The sequence below is a fragment of the Salvelinus sp. IW2-2015 genome, linkage group LG27 (assembly GCF_002910315.2).
Source record: "Salvelinus sp. IW2-2015 linkage group LG27, ASM291031v2, whole genome shotgun sequence".
NCBI lineage: Eukaryota > Metazoa > Chordata > Actinopteri > Salmoniformes > Salmonidae > Salvelinus > Salvelinus sp. IW2-2015.
Window position 1 is genome coordinate 11184605 of NC_036867.1, and position 16832 is coordinate 11201436.

At 47.2% G+C, this 16832-nt stretch overlaps 1 protein-coding gene across 3 annotated transcripts in view; it reads left to right on the plus strand.

Annotated features, from left to right (window-relative positions):
- Positions 1-16832, plus strand: part of sulf1 (sulfatase 1) — a 50718-nt gene that overhangs the window by 9258 nt on the left and 24628 nt on the right. For all 3 annotated transcript variants that reach the window (XM_023972807.2, XM_023972808.2, XM_023972809.2), the window contains exons 3-9: positions 756-907; positions 5120-5289; positions 9233-9383; positions 9762-9937; positions 11090-11218; positions 11882-11938; positions 15141-15276. In XM_023972807.2, the coding sequence (XP_023828575.1) occupies positions 756-907; positions 5120-5289; positions 9233-9383; positions 9762-9937; positions 11090-11218; positions 11882-11938; positions 15141-15276 (971 nt within the window). The remainder of the gene's footprint in view (positions 1-755; positions 908-5119; positions 5290-9232; positions 9384-9761; positions 9938-11089; positions 11219-11881; positions 11939-15140; positions 15277-16832) is intronic.

Genomic DNA, 16832 nt, shown 5'->3' on the forward strand with positions numbered 1-16832 from the left:
CCTCCCTCCCTCTCTATCTGCCAGCCTCCCTCCCTCCCTCTCTATCTGCCTCCATCTATCTGCCTACCTCCCCCCCTCCCTGCCTGCTCCCTGCCTGTCTGTCTGCTGTGAGAAATGCAAACATGGGTTGGGTGCCAGGCTCCTGTCGGGGCTCATCAGCTAGTGTCTGCCTGAGTGATGGCTTGGAGTCCAGGCATGTGGGGAGGCGCACAGGCTCTGGGCTGGGCAGCTCAATGGGGTCCTGTGGCTTGCAGAGCGAAGAGGGCTGTGGTTTTGGAGCTGATATGTTGGTCTACAATTAGCTCTCTCTGGGTAGACTGGCCCTGTGCCCAGGAGGCTTCTACTGGGGAGAGATAGAGAGATGTTTGGTTAGGAGAAGAGAGAGGGAGGGACAGAGTTAGAGGCACACAAACAGTTCCAGGTACAGGATTCATGGGGCTGAGGTGTTAGTGGGGTGTTAGGGTCGGAGAAAGGTCACACAACAGGGAAAAAAATTGCTGATATTTATCGAGTGAGTTCACTACCCTACTCTGTGGTTATGAGAAACATTGCTCGCCAAGCATCCAAAAATTGCCAGTGAATCATTAGATTTAGAGACATTTCTTGCAGGTTCTTACAGACAATAAATCAGAGCCAATATCTTGTACTCTTTTCGAGGATGATGTTTTAATGTCTGTGAAGCCAAAGTAACATTTCTACATGAAAGTTTCTCTAATTGTAATTCTCGTTTCTCTCTCTCCTCTGTTCCATCCCAGCGTTCTTTGGGAAGTACCTGAACGAGTACAACGGCAGCTACATCCCTCCTGGGTGGCGGGAGTGGGTGGGGCTGATCAAAAATTCCCGCTTTTATAATTACACCGTCTGTCGGAACGGTTACAAGGAGAAGCACGGCGCAGAATATGCCAAGGTAATGTGCTGGCATGCCTGCGTATGGTGTTCCCTGTTGTGTGTGTGTGTGTGTGTGTGTGTGTGTGTGTGTGTGTGTGTGTGTGTGTGTGTGTGTGTGTTGTGTGTGTGTGTGTGTGTGTGTGTGTGGTGTGTGTGTGTGTGTGTGTGTGTGTGTGTGTGTGTGTGTGTGTGTGTGTGTGGTTGTGTGTGTGTGTGCTGTGTGGTGTGTGGTGTGTGTGTGCGTGCGTTATGCGTCCAATCCTTGTCTGCTCTTAAAGATGCCCCATTAATCTCAATCACCTATTTGTTCTTCCTTTATGACTGAATGTAATTGAATGTAAGGTCTTTTCCCGGCTAATTGCAGGGTTCCTATTGGTTTATATCTCTGGCATGCCCTAGCCAGGCTAGGAATCCTGGGTAAATTAAAGGGGAAGTGTTGACATGAGTAATTTGAAGTGGCGTCTCGGGAGTTTGCTCTGAGAGACAGTTTTATTTTATTGTGGCGTGCCACAACGTTTAAAGATCGTAAAGCAGACACGCTGGCTGCCTCCAGGGGGTTAGAAGTTACATTACTCTTAGAAATGACCACCCTGCTTTTGTTTTCTCGCTTTCTCTCTCTCTCTCTCGCTCTCTCTGTCTCTCAGCCTATCTGTCTCTTTATCTCTCTCTCTCTCTCTCTCTCTCTCTCTCTGTCTCTCAGCCTATTTGTCTCTTTATCTCTCTCTCTGTCTCTCTGTGTCTCTCTCTAACTCTCTTTGTGTCTCTCTCGCGCTCTCTGTCTGTTTTTATCTATCTCTATCTATCTCTCTGTCTCTCTCTCTCTCTCTTTCTGTCTCTTTCTGAGGTTGTGGAGTTCGTATGCTTCTGTTATTCTTTCTCTATCTCTCTCTCTTTCTGTCTCTCTCACTCTCTTTCTGTATCTCTCTCTCTCTCTCTCTCTCTGGGTGTTGTGGAGTCTCTCCATGCTACTGTACATCTCTGGATGGCTAAAGGAAGGGGAATCATTTTGTCATGTCAGTGTCAGACGCTGGCTAGGAGTGAAGTGATAACTCCATGATTGTGGAGGGGATGGGGCTTCCGCATGGCATCAGGAGGGCGCCCCCCTCTCCCATCTCTCTATGTGTTTTTAGTAAAAGCTGTCAGTCTTTCCCAGTGCTGGGGTGCATCCCAAATGGCACCCTATTCCCTATATAGTGCACTATTTTCTGACCAGAGCCCTATGGACCCTGGTCAAAGTAGTACACTGCATAGGGAATAGGGTGCCATTTGGGATGCATCCCCTGCTCTGTGTCAACGTCCTGCCAGCTAGCTTAGTCAAAAGGGCATGGTGTGGGTTCATGTTGACCAGGGTGTTTCAGTGGCTGTCAGAAGGATGGGTAAATAAATGCTTGGCATGGTACTCAGACGTCAAATGGCTTGTCTTGTTGAGTTAGACGGAGGTGTTAAGTTACCCACGAGTTGAGGCTGAGGTGTTTACGGGATTGGGAGACGAGTAGACGAGCATGTTGTGGTTTCAGACCCAAGTGGACCCTATAAATTAAAACCACTGCGGTGGGCAGTGGAAACACACACACACAGGCACGCACGCATACTGTACCACACACACACACACACACACACACACACACACACACACACACACACACACACACACACACACACACACACACACACACACACACTCGCCAGATCCCATTATGTAGACTTGTGGACAGTGATAGTGATGGGGATGGCAGTCCTCCTGTGTACAGTTCACTGGGCAGTCACCAGTCACAGTGGGCAGTAGAGGGTCAATAGACGGTGAGAAGTTCAGGGAACATCTCTCTGTGTGTACAGTTCACACACAAGGGCAATGCCAGTGCATCTTAAAATTCTGTTGATTTGACCATGTATTCACTACCAGGAACTTTCCGTCTCCATTTGTAAAGCTCTGAGTTGGGACTCAGGATGTGATACACATGCCCAAGGATTTCACTCCCCCCTCTGCTTCTCCAGCTTTTTCAGGCTTGCCTCTCACTCCATGACAGACTGACGGCCCCATTCAGTGTCCCCTCAAGCTGAACTTCCTAAAGAAACTCTTAAAGGAGCTGTGGTCTTCATGGGAATGTTTTTTTCTCTCTCTCTCAAGTTGCCATAACTATTAGCTAAGCATGACTTTAACCAGCGGCACGTTAGCATGGCACCATTGCACTCTGTCAGCCCTGCCAGGAGCCCTGTCAGGTCAAAGTGAATCTCGGGTTAGCGGGATTTCCCTGAAATGGTATAAATCAGATTTAACGTGATTCATCTTGGAGCTATTAATGGTTTTATAGCTGCCTTTAATGACTTACTGGCTCGAGGGAGGGAGAGGCTGGTAGATTGCACGCACATGGCATTACCATGGTATTATCGTCCTACTCTCCTCCAAACCACCGTGACTCTGACCTGAGTTACCCTCCAGCTGTCCCAAATGACACCTTATRCCCTATATAGCGCACTACTTTTGACCAGGGGTCCATAGGACACTTGTTAGAAGTAGTGCACGATCTAGGGAATAATGTTTCCATTTTGGGCCGCAGGGTGCAGACTTAGGCTAGTTAAAGTGACGGGAAGGTAGTGAACACTCTGACGTGAACTTCCCAGTAGATGGATTAGAGTTTCTCCGGCTTAGCTTCAGACATATGGGATTACTGGGTCAGTGGTCGTGACATACCGCTGCTAATGTCGTCAAGGTAATGAATGGTAATAGGCATACTGCAACACAGCACATTGTCCAAGAGTGGATACATTTCTCTTCCCCTTTCAGCTCTGCTGAAGCCTTGGAGGACGAGGCCTCTAGGTAACAGCCTTAGAGAGAGGACACATCATAACCAACGTCAGGTCCTATTGCATCTGACCACAGAGCATTGGGCTGAACTTCCCCAACGGTTCGCCACTTGTGGTGGACACCCAGCAGGTGATCTGCTGCGCATGGCTGTTCACGGCTGACGTTCGTTTTTTTACATTTTATTTAACCTTTTATTTAACTAGGCGAGTCAGTTAAGAACAAATTCTTATTTACAATGACGGCCAAACCCGGACGACGCTGGGCCAGTTGTGCGCCTGGATTCAAACCAGGGTGTCTGTAGTAACGCCTCTAGCACTGAGATGCAGTGTTTTATACTGCTGTGCCACTCGTTCCCTCTCTTAAACCAGCCATCCTCAGCCCCAGCCCTTAACCTCTCCGCAGCCTGACCCAGAGACCCTGTTAGCGTTACCCAGAGGAGAGAGGGTCTGCCTGGGGGGTAAAGGGTGAGGAGAACCAGGTGTTCTTCCCATCTCCTACCCCCTCTCCCTCTTTGTTCCACCCTAGGGTTAGTGCACTGTAGCTAGGTTGAGGCTCCTAGCGAGGCCCCCACCTGACCCGACCAGCCCCAAGCCCATTGCTCCACAGTCTTGCCTGATCTGTACATTTCTCCTTTCTTTTGAGAGAGAGAGGGTGTGTGTGAGAGAGAGAGAGAGAGAGAGAGAGAGATTGAGGGATAAAGTGAGAGAGAGGAAAGGGAGAGAGGGCGAGAGAGGGGGAGACTTCAGTGTTGTCATAACACCGCGCCGGCTGAGACCACTGACCTCCTCTCACCATCAAGTGTTAGTGTCAACACCGGTGTCATAGCCAATACTGTCACCCCGGCTCACAGAACCACTCATGAGGCAGCCGCTTACACACATGCACACGCGCACGCACACACATGCAGAGCTCACATGCACACACACACACACACTGCAAACACACACAGGCGAGTAGCCAGCTGCTAACTCATGTGGATTGCTACTGGATTGGGAGTTAGGAGGAATTAGGAGAGCAGTATAGTGGTTTCTCTGTGTCTAATGTTCTGTGCAGATCTGGGCTGCTCTGGTCAAAAGTAGCACATTATTTAGGGAAGAGGGTGCCATTTGAGGGACAGCCCTGGATAGGTCAAAACTAAAGGCATTAAACAACATGTCAAAGACAGCAGCCATGTTACTTTGACCTGCTGTTAAAGGACCATGACATTGGAAAAGAAGAGACTTTGAACTTTTGGGTCGGGCTTCCCGGATGCAGATTACGCCAATTGCTAGACGATGAAGCACTTTCTAATGGATAGTCTCCATTAAACACGCTCTGAAGTCCAGGACTAAAGAAATCACCCCTTGTAGCCTAACCTGTACAATACAAACCGTTTTGTCCACACAATGAGTATTTAAGCTAATACTACGTTTTTCCCCGTTGCAGGACTATTTCACGGACCTTATCACCAACGACAGTATCAACTTCTTCCGGATGTCCAAGAAGGTTTACCCTCACCGGCCAGTGATGATGGTCCTCAGCCATGCTGCCCCCCATGGCCCAGAGGACTCAGCCCCACAGTACTCAGAGATGTTCCCCAACGCATCGCAACACATGTGAGTCAGACACACTACGCACGGACACACACATGCGCGCAGAGATACATGCGTACACACACAGACAGATGCATGGATTCACACACAAACACAAACACTGTATTTGCTGCAATGGGGAATTTTCCCTAAGTCTGAAGTGCTGTGGTTTATGATTGGCATCCATTATCTCCACATATTTTCTAAACATTATTACAGTTCTGTGTACTCCAAGACGGTGTCCTTAATGGCACCCTATTCCCTACATATATAGTGCACTGCTTTTGACCATAATCCCATTGGACCTAGTCAAAAGAAGTGCACTACATAGGGAATAGGGTGCCATGTGGGATACAGACCCTTCCCCTGGTCGTTAGATGATGACAGGCTGCTAAAACGCTCCTCTGGCAAACCCTTCTGACTGGCAGCGGGAAACTGATGTGATTTATCGTCTAAGAATAGTCAGGGAACGTATCTTCCTGGGAGAGGACACTGAGCTCTCAGGCCAAGCCCACGGTAGTGGAGCTCTCATCCAGGAGCATCAGAACTGTGGCAGCCCTCCGATCATAGAAATATCATGATATAGAATTATGATTCTATTCCTATGGTTCCGAACAGGGCGGCCTCTCTCCCGACCTCCCTGCTCTATATCCCTCCTCAGCTCTGTGCTGCTCTCCTCCACTCCTGGAAGTCGTGTCCTGAGGCTAGAAGACAGGGTGGGAGACCAGGGTCAGGTTTAGGCAGTTTGTTCTCTCTTTTTGTCCCTCACTCTCCTGCCCTTCATTCATGATCTCTCTCTCTCTCCCGCTCTCTCTCTCTCCATCTCTCTTTCTTGTTCTCTATTACTTTCTCTTTATCCCACTCTCTGTCCCTCTCTCTCCTCTTCCTACTCCCCCCGCTCTTCTCCCTTCCTCACCCTCTCTCCCTTCATCCCTACCTCTCCCTTCCCCCTCCCTCTCTCCCTTCCCCCTCCCCCTCTCCCTTCCCTCTCCCTCCCTCTCTGCCTCTCTCGCTTCCTGCTTTTTCATTCCCTGGGACATCCTGACCCTGTCTATATCAATCAGCCCCTTCTCCCCATGGCTGTAGGGATGTGAGGAATGCATTGTATGTTCTGGAGCAGGCAGGCCTTTGTGACATTATTCATGTATTTTTAGCACAAGCCTTCAGGCTGGGGAGGGGGGTCGAGGGTCCAAGAGTTGGTGGTGAGGGGGGGGGGGTCGGAGGTGAGGCAGGAGGGGGGTGGCTGGGGGTACTAGGCCCCCGGATGTGTGAGTGGGTAGAGGTAGGGAAAGAGAGGGGTATTGGGGGGAGGGTTTTAGGCCTCTGTTGAGTGGGGGGGGGGGTCATAGGGGGTTGCCAAGGTTACCATGTGTGTGGTGAGCACCAGGGTCAGTGTAGTGGGAAGAGGAACAGGTGCCAGGCATGGTCTGATGTGGGTGGCATGTCTTCATGGGCATTGGTGCACCATTGATGGTTCCTCTACCCAGAGATTGTGAGTAGCATCAAACCAGCCTTTTTCCAAGTAGAGCTCTAGGTTGCAGGCTTAACGTCTTACTTATGGAAGTTCCCCTCTCCTCTGATTGAGTTGTGGTAACTCTTGCCCTCCTCCCCTTTCCTCCTCAGACCTCCATTGTGTTCTTCACCCGCCCAGCCAGGAGGTCTAATAAGCCCCACAAAGAGGCTTGTCTCTGGGCACAGGGCCACCGGGGGCTGGGGTCTAGGCTGGGCACCTCTGAGGGAACAAGGAATGTTGGGGTCAGGAGAATGAGCCCAGCTCATATAGGGAGAGGCCTATAGGACACATACACCTGTCACACTATACCTTTATACGTCAAGGTTCTCAGGGTCAGTGTCTGGCTGCCTCCCAAATGACACTCCATTCCCTATATAGTGCACTACTTTTGACCACAGCCTTATGGGCCCTGGTCAAAAGTAGTACGCTATATAGGAAATATGGTGCCATTTTGGACACAGAATACATCTAGCCAGGGTTCTAAAGGGTATTAGTCTGGGATTACCTCTATGGCTCTCAGGGTTAGTGTTCAGCTTAGACTACAACCACACCACACCATTTAAAGGGCTATACATTCAGCTTGGGATAGAGCAAGGGGTTAAGGCCCTTTAGTTTAAGGTTATTTTCACCCTAAAGCTAAATGTTCAGCTTTGTCTTGTTCAGACACCACACAATACCGAGGTGTAGCTAGCTCATAGTCAGAATATGTTTAGACATCTACTGCCAGTCAAAGTGTATTAGTACACCCTAACATGTACTTAAAGAAATAAAACCACTTCTTGTGGTTTTCTGTGAGGGTTTGTCAGGTTCCTAATTCACGTCCCCGGGCTCCCGAGTGGCGCAGCGGTCTAAGGCACTGCATGGGGCATCACTACAGTCCCTGGTTCGAATCCAGGCTGTATCACATCCAGTCATGATTGGGAGTCCCATAGGGCGGCGCACAATTGGCCCAGCGTCGTCCGGGTTTGGCCAGGGTAGGCCATCACTGTAAATAACAATTTGTTCTTAACTGACTTGCCGAGTTAAATTAAGGTTAAATAAAAAATCTAGTAAAAAAATCCAGTTGTTCTTCTTCCCAGGGTGCGTCCTAAATGGCACACTATCCCCTATGGGCCTTCGTCAAAAGTAGTGCATCACATAGGGAATAGGGTGTGACTTGTGATGCAGAGAGGGAGAGCTACACCTTGGGTCAGGAATGTTAATGACGTTAACATCAAACCGTCCCCTTCCACAGTTCCCTTAAACTACAGACGCCCATTTTTGATTTACGACAAACAGGGTTTAGCTGTTTAACTGTTTTACTGTGCAACCTTCTAACAGCTAAATGCACTAAGGATTTGCAGCATCAGGGAATGTGGTGTGAAATATCCTTGTCTGAACTACCCGATGTCTCTGGAACGTTCCTCGTCAGCATCTAAACCAAAAGCCAGCACCACGGTAGACAGGTGTACTGAACCTGTCTCTATAGACCTCATCACAGCTACCAGCAACGACACACACACATTTGTACCAGCCAATGCCTCAGTCGATGTCTCTTTACACCTCCACATCTACCAACAACTCTCTCTCTCTCTGTTTACCCACGTCTTGTCTTCACAGTCCAGGGCTTGTAACCAACTTGACTTGTGGGCCCAGAATCCAACACGGCTATTATTTTCTTAAGCATGTGCCAACCCTCAAATGACTCCTCTTAGCCAAGAGGTCTGTCGACTCAGTGTGAGAGGAGGGAGGGAGGGGGGATGGCGGGAGAGGGGGGGAGAGAATTTTCCTTAGTAAACATCTTGGTTATTGATGCTTGTCAAACAGAGCAGACAGCAGGGTCGAACCCACAGACACCTGTGGCCCAAAAATGGCACCCTATTCCCTATATAATGTAGTAGTGCACTACTGTATGTAGGGAGTAGGGTGCCATTTGGGACACAGCCATTGACACCTGCAGAAGGCTGAGAAATGACAGACAGGTGGTTGCTGACTACTACTGCTGAAACCTTAAAGGGTTACACATGTGTGTGCGTGCGTGCGTGCACACACACACACACACACACAAAGGGTTTCTTTATGGCTAGTTGGTATTCGGATGACTCTTGCATGTTTTGCTTCTCTTGCCTCCTCAATTTCCAGGACTGTTAGTGAGGGTTGAACAGACACACTGTGTTTGTTCTGTCTTTCATAGCCTCTGCATTGCAAGGTCTAGGTCCTCATAGGGAGAATTTGGGGTGCATCTCAAGCAATGGTGGCTGGTGACACTTTAAATGGAGAGGATGGGCTCATAGTAAAGGCTGGAACAGAATGAAATGGAATGTTATCAAACACATCAAGCTTCACTCCAGCCATTGTTATGAGTCGTCCCCTTCACCAACCTCCTCTTCGTCATCTAAACTGATGTACAGAGAACAGAATGGGTAAAAATAAGTTCTTTAACTAACTATCTTGTGTTTCCTCTCCTCTCTGCAGCACCCCCAGTTATAACTACGCCCCAAACATGGATAAGCACTGGATCATGCAGTACACCGGCCCCATGAGGCCCATCCACATGGAATTCACTAACTTCCTACACAGGAAGAGACTACAGACGCTCATGTCAGTGGACGACTCTGTTCAGAAGGTAAGACAATCTGTTTCTAGCTACACTTTCTAGTTTTAATTTGTGTAGGGAGGGAGATACTGTGCAAAGCTGTTATCAAGGCAGAGGGTGGCTACTTTGAATTCATCTCATATATAAAATATATTTTGATTTCTTTAACACTTTTTTGGTTACTACATGATTCCATATGTGTCATTTCATAGTTTTGATGTCTTCACTATTATTCTACAATGAAGAAAATAGTAAAAAATCAAGAAAAAAACTGGCATGATTAGGTGTGTCCAAACTTTTGACTGGTACTGTATGTGCAGTAGTAATAAGCTCATGAGGTGTGAGTTTGTCTATTTGTCTCTTTGTGTCTGTTCSTTGCTCACACACACACGACTGTGTTTTCCCCAGGTATATGAGATGTTGGTAGAGAGTGGAGAGCTGGACAACACCTATGTAATCTATACTGCTGACCATGGCTATCACATCGGTCAGTTCGGACTGGTAAAGGGGAAGTCAATGCCCTATGACTTTGACATCCGAGTACCCTTCTTCCTCAGYGGGCCCAACGTCGAGCCTGGAGCAGTGTAAGTAAGCCTCGTCCAAGCCAGAACGGGCCATAGCGTAGCGTGAGGCTGCTTGATGTACAAGTACATCCCCTGAACAGGATGCTAGTCTGTTCTAGAGCTTTACCCCCAATCTTTCTCCTTAAAGGACAAATCCACTCAAAAAACTATCTTACCATAACCAACAACAATACCAAATTACACTGAAAATGGAAATCAATGCCACTCTGTTTGGCACTCAGCATTAAAGGATAACTCCACTCAAAAACGTGGTATTTTTTTCCATTAGTCCACTGTTGATACAGTCCCAAAATGTTTTGCACGTCAGCAGTCACGTTTTCAAGATATTGGAATTTCAAGAGCAAAGTGTCACAACATTTGGTATTTTTGTTGATTATGGTGTTGGTGTGGTTGTTTATGGTGTTGGTGTGGTTGTTTATGGTGTTGGTGTGGTTGTTTGGGGTGTTGGTGTGGTTGTTTATGGTGTTGGTGTGGTTGTTTGGGGTGTTGGTGTTTATGTTGGTGTTGTTTATAGTGTCTATGTTGTTGTTGATTATGGTGTTGGTGTGGTTGTTTATGTTGTTGGTGTGATTGTTTATGGTGTTGGTGTGGTTGTTTATGGTGTTGGTATGGTTGTTTATCGTGTTGGTGTTTATGGTGTCTATGTTGTTGTTTATGGTGTTGGTGTGGTTGTTTATGATGTTGGCGTGGTTGTTTGTGGTGTTGGTGTGGTTGTTTATGATGTTGGCGTGGTTGTTTATGATGTTGGTGTGGTTGTGGTTGTTTATGGTGTTGGTGTGGTTGTTTATGGTGTTGGTGTTGGTTGTTTATGGGTGTGTTTGGTGTGGTTGTTTATGGTGTTGGTGTGGTTGTTTATGATGTTGGGTGGTTGTTTATGGTGTTGGTGTGGTTGTTTTGGTGTTGGGTGTGGTTTGTTTATGGTGGTTGGTGTGGTTGTTTATGGTGTTGGTGTGGTTGTTTATGGTGTTGGTGTGGTTGTTTATGGTGTTGGTGTGGTTGTTTATGGTGTCGGTGTGGTTGTTTATGGTGTTGGTGTGGTTGTTTATGGTGTTGGTGTGGTTGTTTATGGTGTTGGTGTGGTTGTTTATGGTGTTGGTGCTCATGGTGGTGTTGTTTATGGTGGTGTTATTTATGGTGTTTGTTTCTCCACAGGAACACTCAAATGGTGTTGAACATTGACCTGGCTCCCACRATCCTTCACATCGCTGGGCTGGACACTCCTCCGGACATGGATGGGAAGTCCATCCTCCAACTACTGGAGCATGAGAAAACTGGCAACAGGTACACATGGACACATATTTGTATTCTATTTTCTTATTCATATCTTTATCAACAGGTACACATGGACTGCCATCCGAATTTCACCGTGATGTCCCCTAAGGACAAAGTTTGTATTTTTATACAAGAGAAACTTATAATATGTATTTTTACGTGAGTGAAATCTGCCCCCCCCAAAAAGCTAATTGAACAATCTTTGCACATTCATGGAATCTTAAAGGGACAGTCTGGGATTGGTACATCCACTTTGTGGTTTGAATGCCAGATTCCCCTTAAAGTTTTTAGCACTATGGCAAGGAAAAATAAAGTATACAGAACATACAGAACAAATTTCAGTTCGTTATCACTTCTCCACAAAACCTCAGCAATACTAGAATCATCTTGTGTAATAACTTACTCTGGCTGGCTGTACACTGAAGACCAACATAGCTCATGGTGTGTGTTCCAAATGGCACTCTATTCCCTATATAATGCGCTACAGGGTAACCATGTAGTGCACTAAATAAAAGTAGTGCACTAAATAAGAAATAGGTTGCCATTTGTAGTGCACTAAATAAAAGTAGTGCACTAAATAAGAAATAGGTTGCCATTTGGGACGCACCATTGGTAAGTCCACAGGCAGGCCATTGTGAATTACACGGACTAAAGTGGATTTTGTTTTTCCAGATTCAAACCCAATCGGAAACCCAAAGTCTGGAGGGACACATTCCTAGTGGAGAGAGGGTAAACTGATGTCCTTTCTTCCTATCCCCTCCACGCACGCACGCACGCACACACACACACACACACACGAATGCACATACACACACAGAGACATGGATGCACGCAAAAGGCACACACAACACCACAGATCCAAGTCAGCAGTTAGTACAGAAATGTGTGACACCAATTGTGCATTTCGTTGAATCCCAAACGTGTCAGGCAGCGGACGAGCATTCACACAGCCTTCGTCCCAAATAGCACCCTATTCCCCATATAGTGCACTTCCTTTGACCAGGGCCCATAAGGTTACCCATAGGTGTGTGAATGCTCGTCCTCACAGCGAACCAGACATTCTTTCCACTTATTTACTACACATACTGTACATACACACGCGCGCACACTTTCTGCCTGACAGACACTTCCAGACCCACAGTGGGTTGGGAAGACCATGGTGGTGAAGGTTGGGAATATCATTTTTAGCATTGTTTGATCTATGTTAGGATCTATAAACGCCTGCCTGGTGCATCGAGACAGTTCTCACAGGCAGGCGTTGGCACACAGGGCTTTAAAGGGACATCTTTGTCTGTCAGCCTGCTCTTTTGGGCCTGCATTTCCAATGTGGGAGACAGAGGCTGTGACCTAAATAGTACCTTATTCCTTATATAATGCACTACCTTCGACTAGAGCTCCATAGGGACAGCAATAGAAAACGTGATCACAGCCAAGCCCAGGCCGAGGCCCCTGTGCTGTGTGTCAGTAAGACTCAGAGACTCAGAAGCCCTGGTCAAAATGTGTTCACTACATAGGGAATACCATTTGGGACATATACATTGCCTTTGTCCTCCTTGTGTGGGGCCTGTGTTGCAAGTGTTCAAGGCTGGGAAGAGAGACCGTGTCTGTGTCTCAAATTGCACCCTATTTCCTATATAGTGCACTATATAGGGAATAGAGTGCCATTTTGGAGGTAGACAGTAACCTGGAGTTGTCACTGTCTGTCTGTGTGTCCTTGCTCTGGCTGATGGGAGGGGAGCCAGCCGGATACAAGCATGGCAGAGCAGCGGAGTTATACATGCACAACATTGTTGTGGGCTGTTCGTGTTAGACATCGTCTGATGTTACCTGAGGAAGGACAGGAAGTCTCATACGACACACACGCACAGGACGTGTTGCTGCCACTGTGTGTAAAGAAGCATTCGTGAGTGAGCATGCCAGTCGTGAGAGAACCGAGGCCTACAGCACACAGTCAGGATATGATGTGGTGTGTTTCTATAGGCTTCGTCTGTGTCTGTGAACACTCTGAGCTGCGGTAATGCCAGGGGCACACTGAAGGAAACCTCCCAGCTCTGAGACATGTAGCAGGAGAGAAACCTTTGTGCCGTTTGGGATGCAACCCCTCACGCGTAAGATTATCTAAAGCCATCCCCTCCAGCTCATTCACTGCTCTGTTTAGTTCCCTGCCATAAAATGCTTGAAATGATAGTGTTATTGAGCAATACCTACTTCCTGTACCCTCATATTTCTATGGACAGAAACCTGTTGATAGTGAGGTATTTACAACTGTCCTCGGCTGTAATTTTAGCTTTAACTACGGTCTGAGCTAGCAGGCGGCGGACGGCAGCTACATCTACACTAACGCTACTTTGTGTCCTCCGAGTGCCAGGAAAGCCAGCCCGGGCATCTGGCCCAGCCCAGCTTCACACCACCACTCACCCTGCCCATCTCTACCCAGCCCTGCCCATCTCTACCCAGCCCTGCCCATCTCTGCCCAGCCTTGGCCAGCTCTACCCTGCGCAAAGCACATTGACCTCTTCCTGGCTTTGGCACACTGGCACCACTCTAGCCCRTAGACCCACACGGCCCTGCCAACCAACAGTCAACTATACTGCCAACCCGCACTGCCAACCCTACTGCCAAGTCTACTACCAACCCGCACTGCCAACCCTGACTGCATTCTCCGGACGCACAGGCATAACAACTATGACAACAGAACACTGTGACCCTAAAGTACAACCTGTCCCCTTGCCTTTGAGAGTGTCTGTGACTGCTGTCCTGCATTGTCTTGTCCTGTCTGACAGGTTAAAGGAAACAGAGAAGTTACAGAAGCCAATGTAGCTCTCTATGAGATGTTCGACGAGCAGGTGTCTACGTACGTTTAGCCATGTAGTGTACACTACAATAGCAAAGTGATGGATGGCTCAGTCGTTTGGAAACAGGAACAGGCTAACACTGACAGGGCTATCAGTATGTTGAGGTTGAACACCGACCCCAGTAGAAGCATGATGGATGGCTCAGTAGATTCTCTCCATTGTTTAGTAACAGAGCGAGGGGGTGTCTCTCAAATGGCACCCGTTTTCCCATCTGGTGCATTACTTTTGACCAGGGCCCATTGGGTTATGGTCAAAAGTAGTTCACTATGTAGGGAATAGGGTGCCAATTGGGAAGCAGACATACAATAGCACTGTGATGGATAGCTCCGTATATTCTCTCCATTGTATAGTAACACAGTGGAGGGTCTGGAGAGGCTTATCTCAACAGTCATAAAGTATGTATCTGTTCCAAATGGCACCATATTACCTACATAGTGCACTGCTTTTGACTAGAGCCCTATGTGTAAAGTAGTGCACTATATAGGGAATAGGGTGCCATTTGGGATGCAGTCGATGAAAAACCCCAGTGTTCAGGCGTCATACACATGGTGGATTAAACAGGCTAAAGCCCTACAGGTCAGAGGTTACCAGTCTTTCATTTCAGGCACAGCAGTGTTCTGTCGTTAATTACCCCATCACACAAACAGCAGCTGGAAGGCAGGAGGCCTACTGCAACACCAGTCAATGTCTGCGACCCAAATTGGGCCCTATTCCCTATATAGTGCGCAACTTTTAACCAGGGCCCTATGGTCGAAAGAAGTGAACTATATGGGGAATAGTGTGCCATTTGGGATACAGACCATTAGAGTGGAGGCCTGGCATGGGAAGCTACTTCTCCGTAGATTTTCAGACACACAGCTTGTTTAAAAAACGTTTAAAAAACTGACTACAACTCCTAACCCTCCCCGGTCCCTCCTGTCTGCAGTAAACTCCTGAGGAAGGACGAGAATGTAAGAGGCAGTTCAACCACCCAGCACACCAATAGCCTGCCCCTACTCTAACCCTCACCTCTACCACTGTCCTAACCAATACCTGTCCCCTAACCTGACTTGTCCCTCTCCTGTGTTCCTCTACAGGAAACTCCTGAGGCAGAAGGAGGACGGTGGAGGCAGTCCAACCACCCCTCACACCAACAGCCTGCCCAAGTACAAGAAGGTCAAAGAGGTGTGTCAACAGGCAGAGTTCCAGACGCCCTGCCAACAGCCTGGGCAGGTATGTGTATTCACACACACGCACATGCACACAAAAACACTCAAACCCACACACACACACACACACACTACTAGCATTGAATATTTTCCCCGTATTTTACAAATGTTCCATCCCGAGAATAAATCCCTTTTCTCCCGAGTAACCCTGTATTTCCCGCCAAAACTGGAAGTGTCATTCAAAAGCATTATAAAGCATATAAATAGGCCTATGTCTGGATTTGATTAGAGCTTTGATTGAAAATTCAAGCCGGATGCTACCTGAGCCTGATGAGCCATACCTTATGGACATTTTATGAGTCCTACATTGAAGACAGTTAATGAGCCCAGGCCCAAGCCCAAATGACTGTGCCATTACCCAATACGTATATGATAAAGGATACTGCAGATTACGAAGGACAGAAAAACATAAAAGCCCATAGATGTAGCTAGCTAGCTATAGAGTATGCTCTCTTGGGTAAATAAATTAAACTAGCTCCACTAGGCTAATCTTTTTGAGTGTGAACTGTATTACTGTATTGAATAATATGGACTTGAATTACACGCATAGTTCAAACCATGATGAAGCAGGGAGAGAGCATGCGATTCTGCTGCAGCACGAGGCCTACAATGTTACAAGAACAGGCAAGCAAATTTAGATTTTAATTTTGAAATATAACACTATAATTAGTAGGCTGGCGCATATTTAGGCCTACCTTTCATAATATTTCCCCTAATGTTATTAGCCTATATATATAGATGTCCTAGCCTACCTCTTTCAGATAATACATTATATACCTATACAGTATGAGTCAAAAGTTTGGACACACCTACTCATTCAAGGGATTTTCTATATTTGTGCTATTTTCTACATTGTAGAATAATAGTGAAGACATCAACACTATGAAATACCACATATGGAATTATGTAGTAACCAAAAAAGTGTTAAACAAACCCAAATATATTTTAGATTATTCAAAGTAGCCACCCTTTGCCTTGATGACAGCTTTTCACACTCTTGGCATTCTCTCAACCAGCTTCACGAGGAATGCTTTCCCAACAGTCTTGAAGGAGTTCCCACATATGCTGAGCACTTGTTGGCTGCTTTTCCTTCATCAAGTCTAGGTCCAACTCATCCCAAACCCTCCAATTGGGTTGAGTTCGGGTGAATGTGGAAAGCCAGGTCATCTGATGCAGCACTCCATCACTCTCCTTCCTTGGTCAAAAGCCCTTACACAGCCTGGAGGTGTGTTTTTGTTCATTTTCGGTTGAAATTAAATGATAGTCCACTAAGCGCAAACCAGAATGGGATGGTGTGTATCGCTAATGCTGTGGTAGCCATGCGTGGTAAGGTGTGCCTTGAATTCTAAATAATCATAGATAGTGGTCACCAGCAAAGCTCCCTACACCATCCACACCTCCCTTCCATGCTTCACGGTGGGAACCACACATGTGGAGATCATCCGTTCACCTACTCTGCGTCTCACAAAGACACGGCGGTTAGAACCAAAAATCTTCAAATTTGGACTCATCAGACTTAAGAACAGATTTCCACCGGTGTTTCTTGCCCAAGCAAGTCTC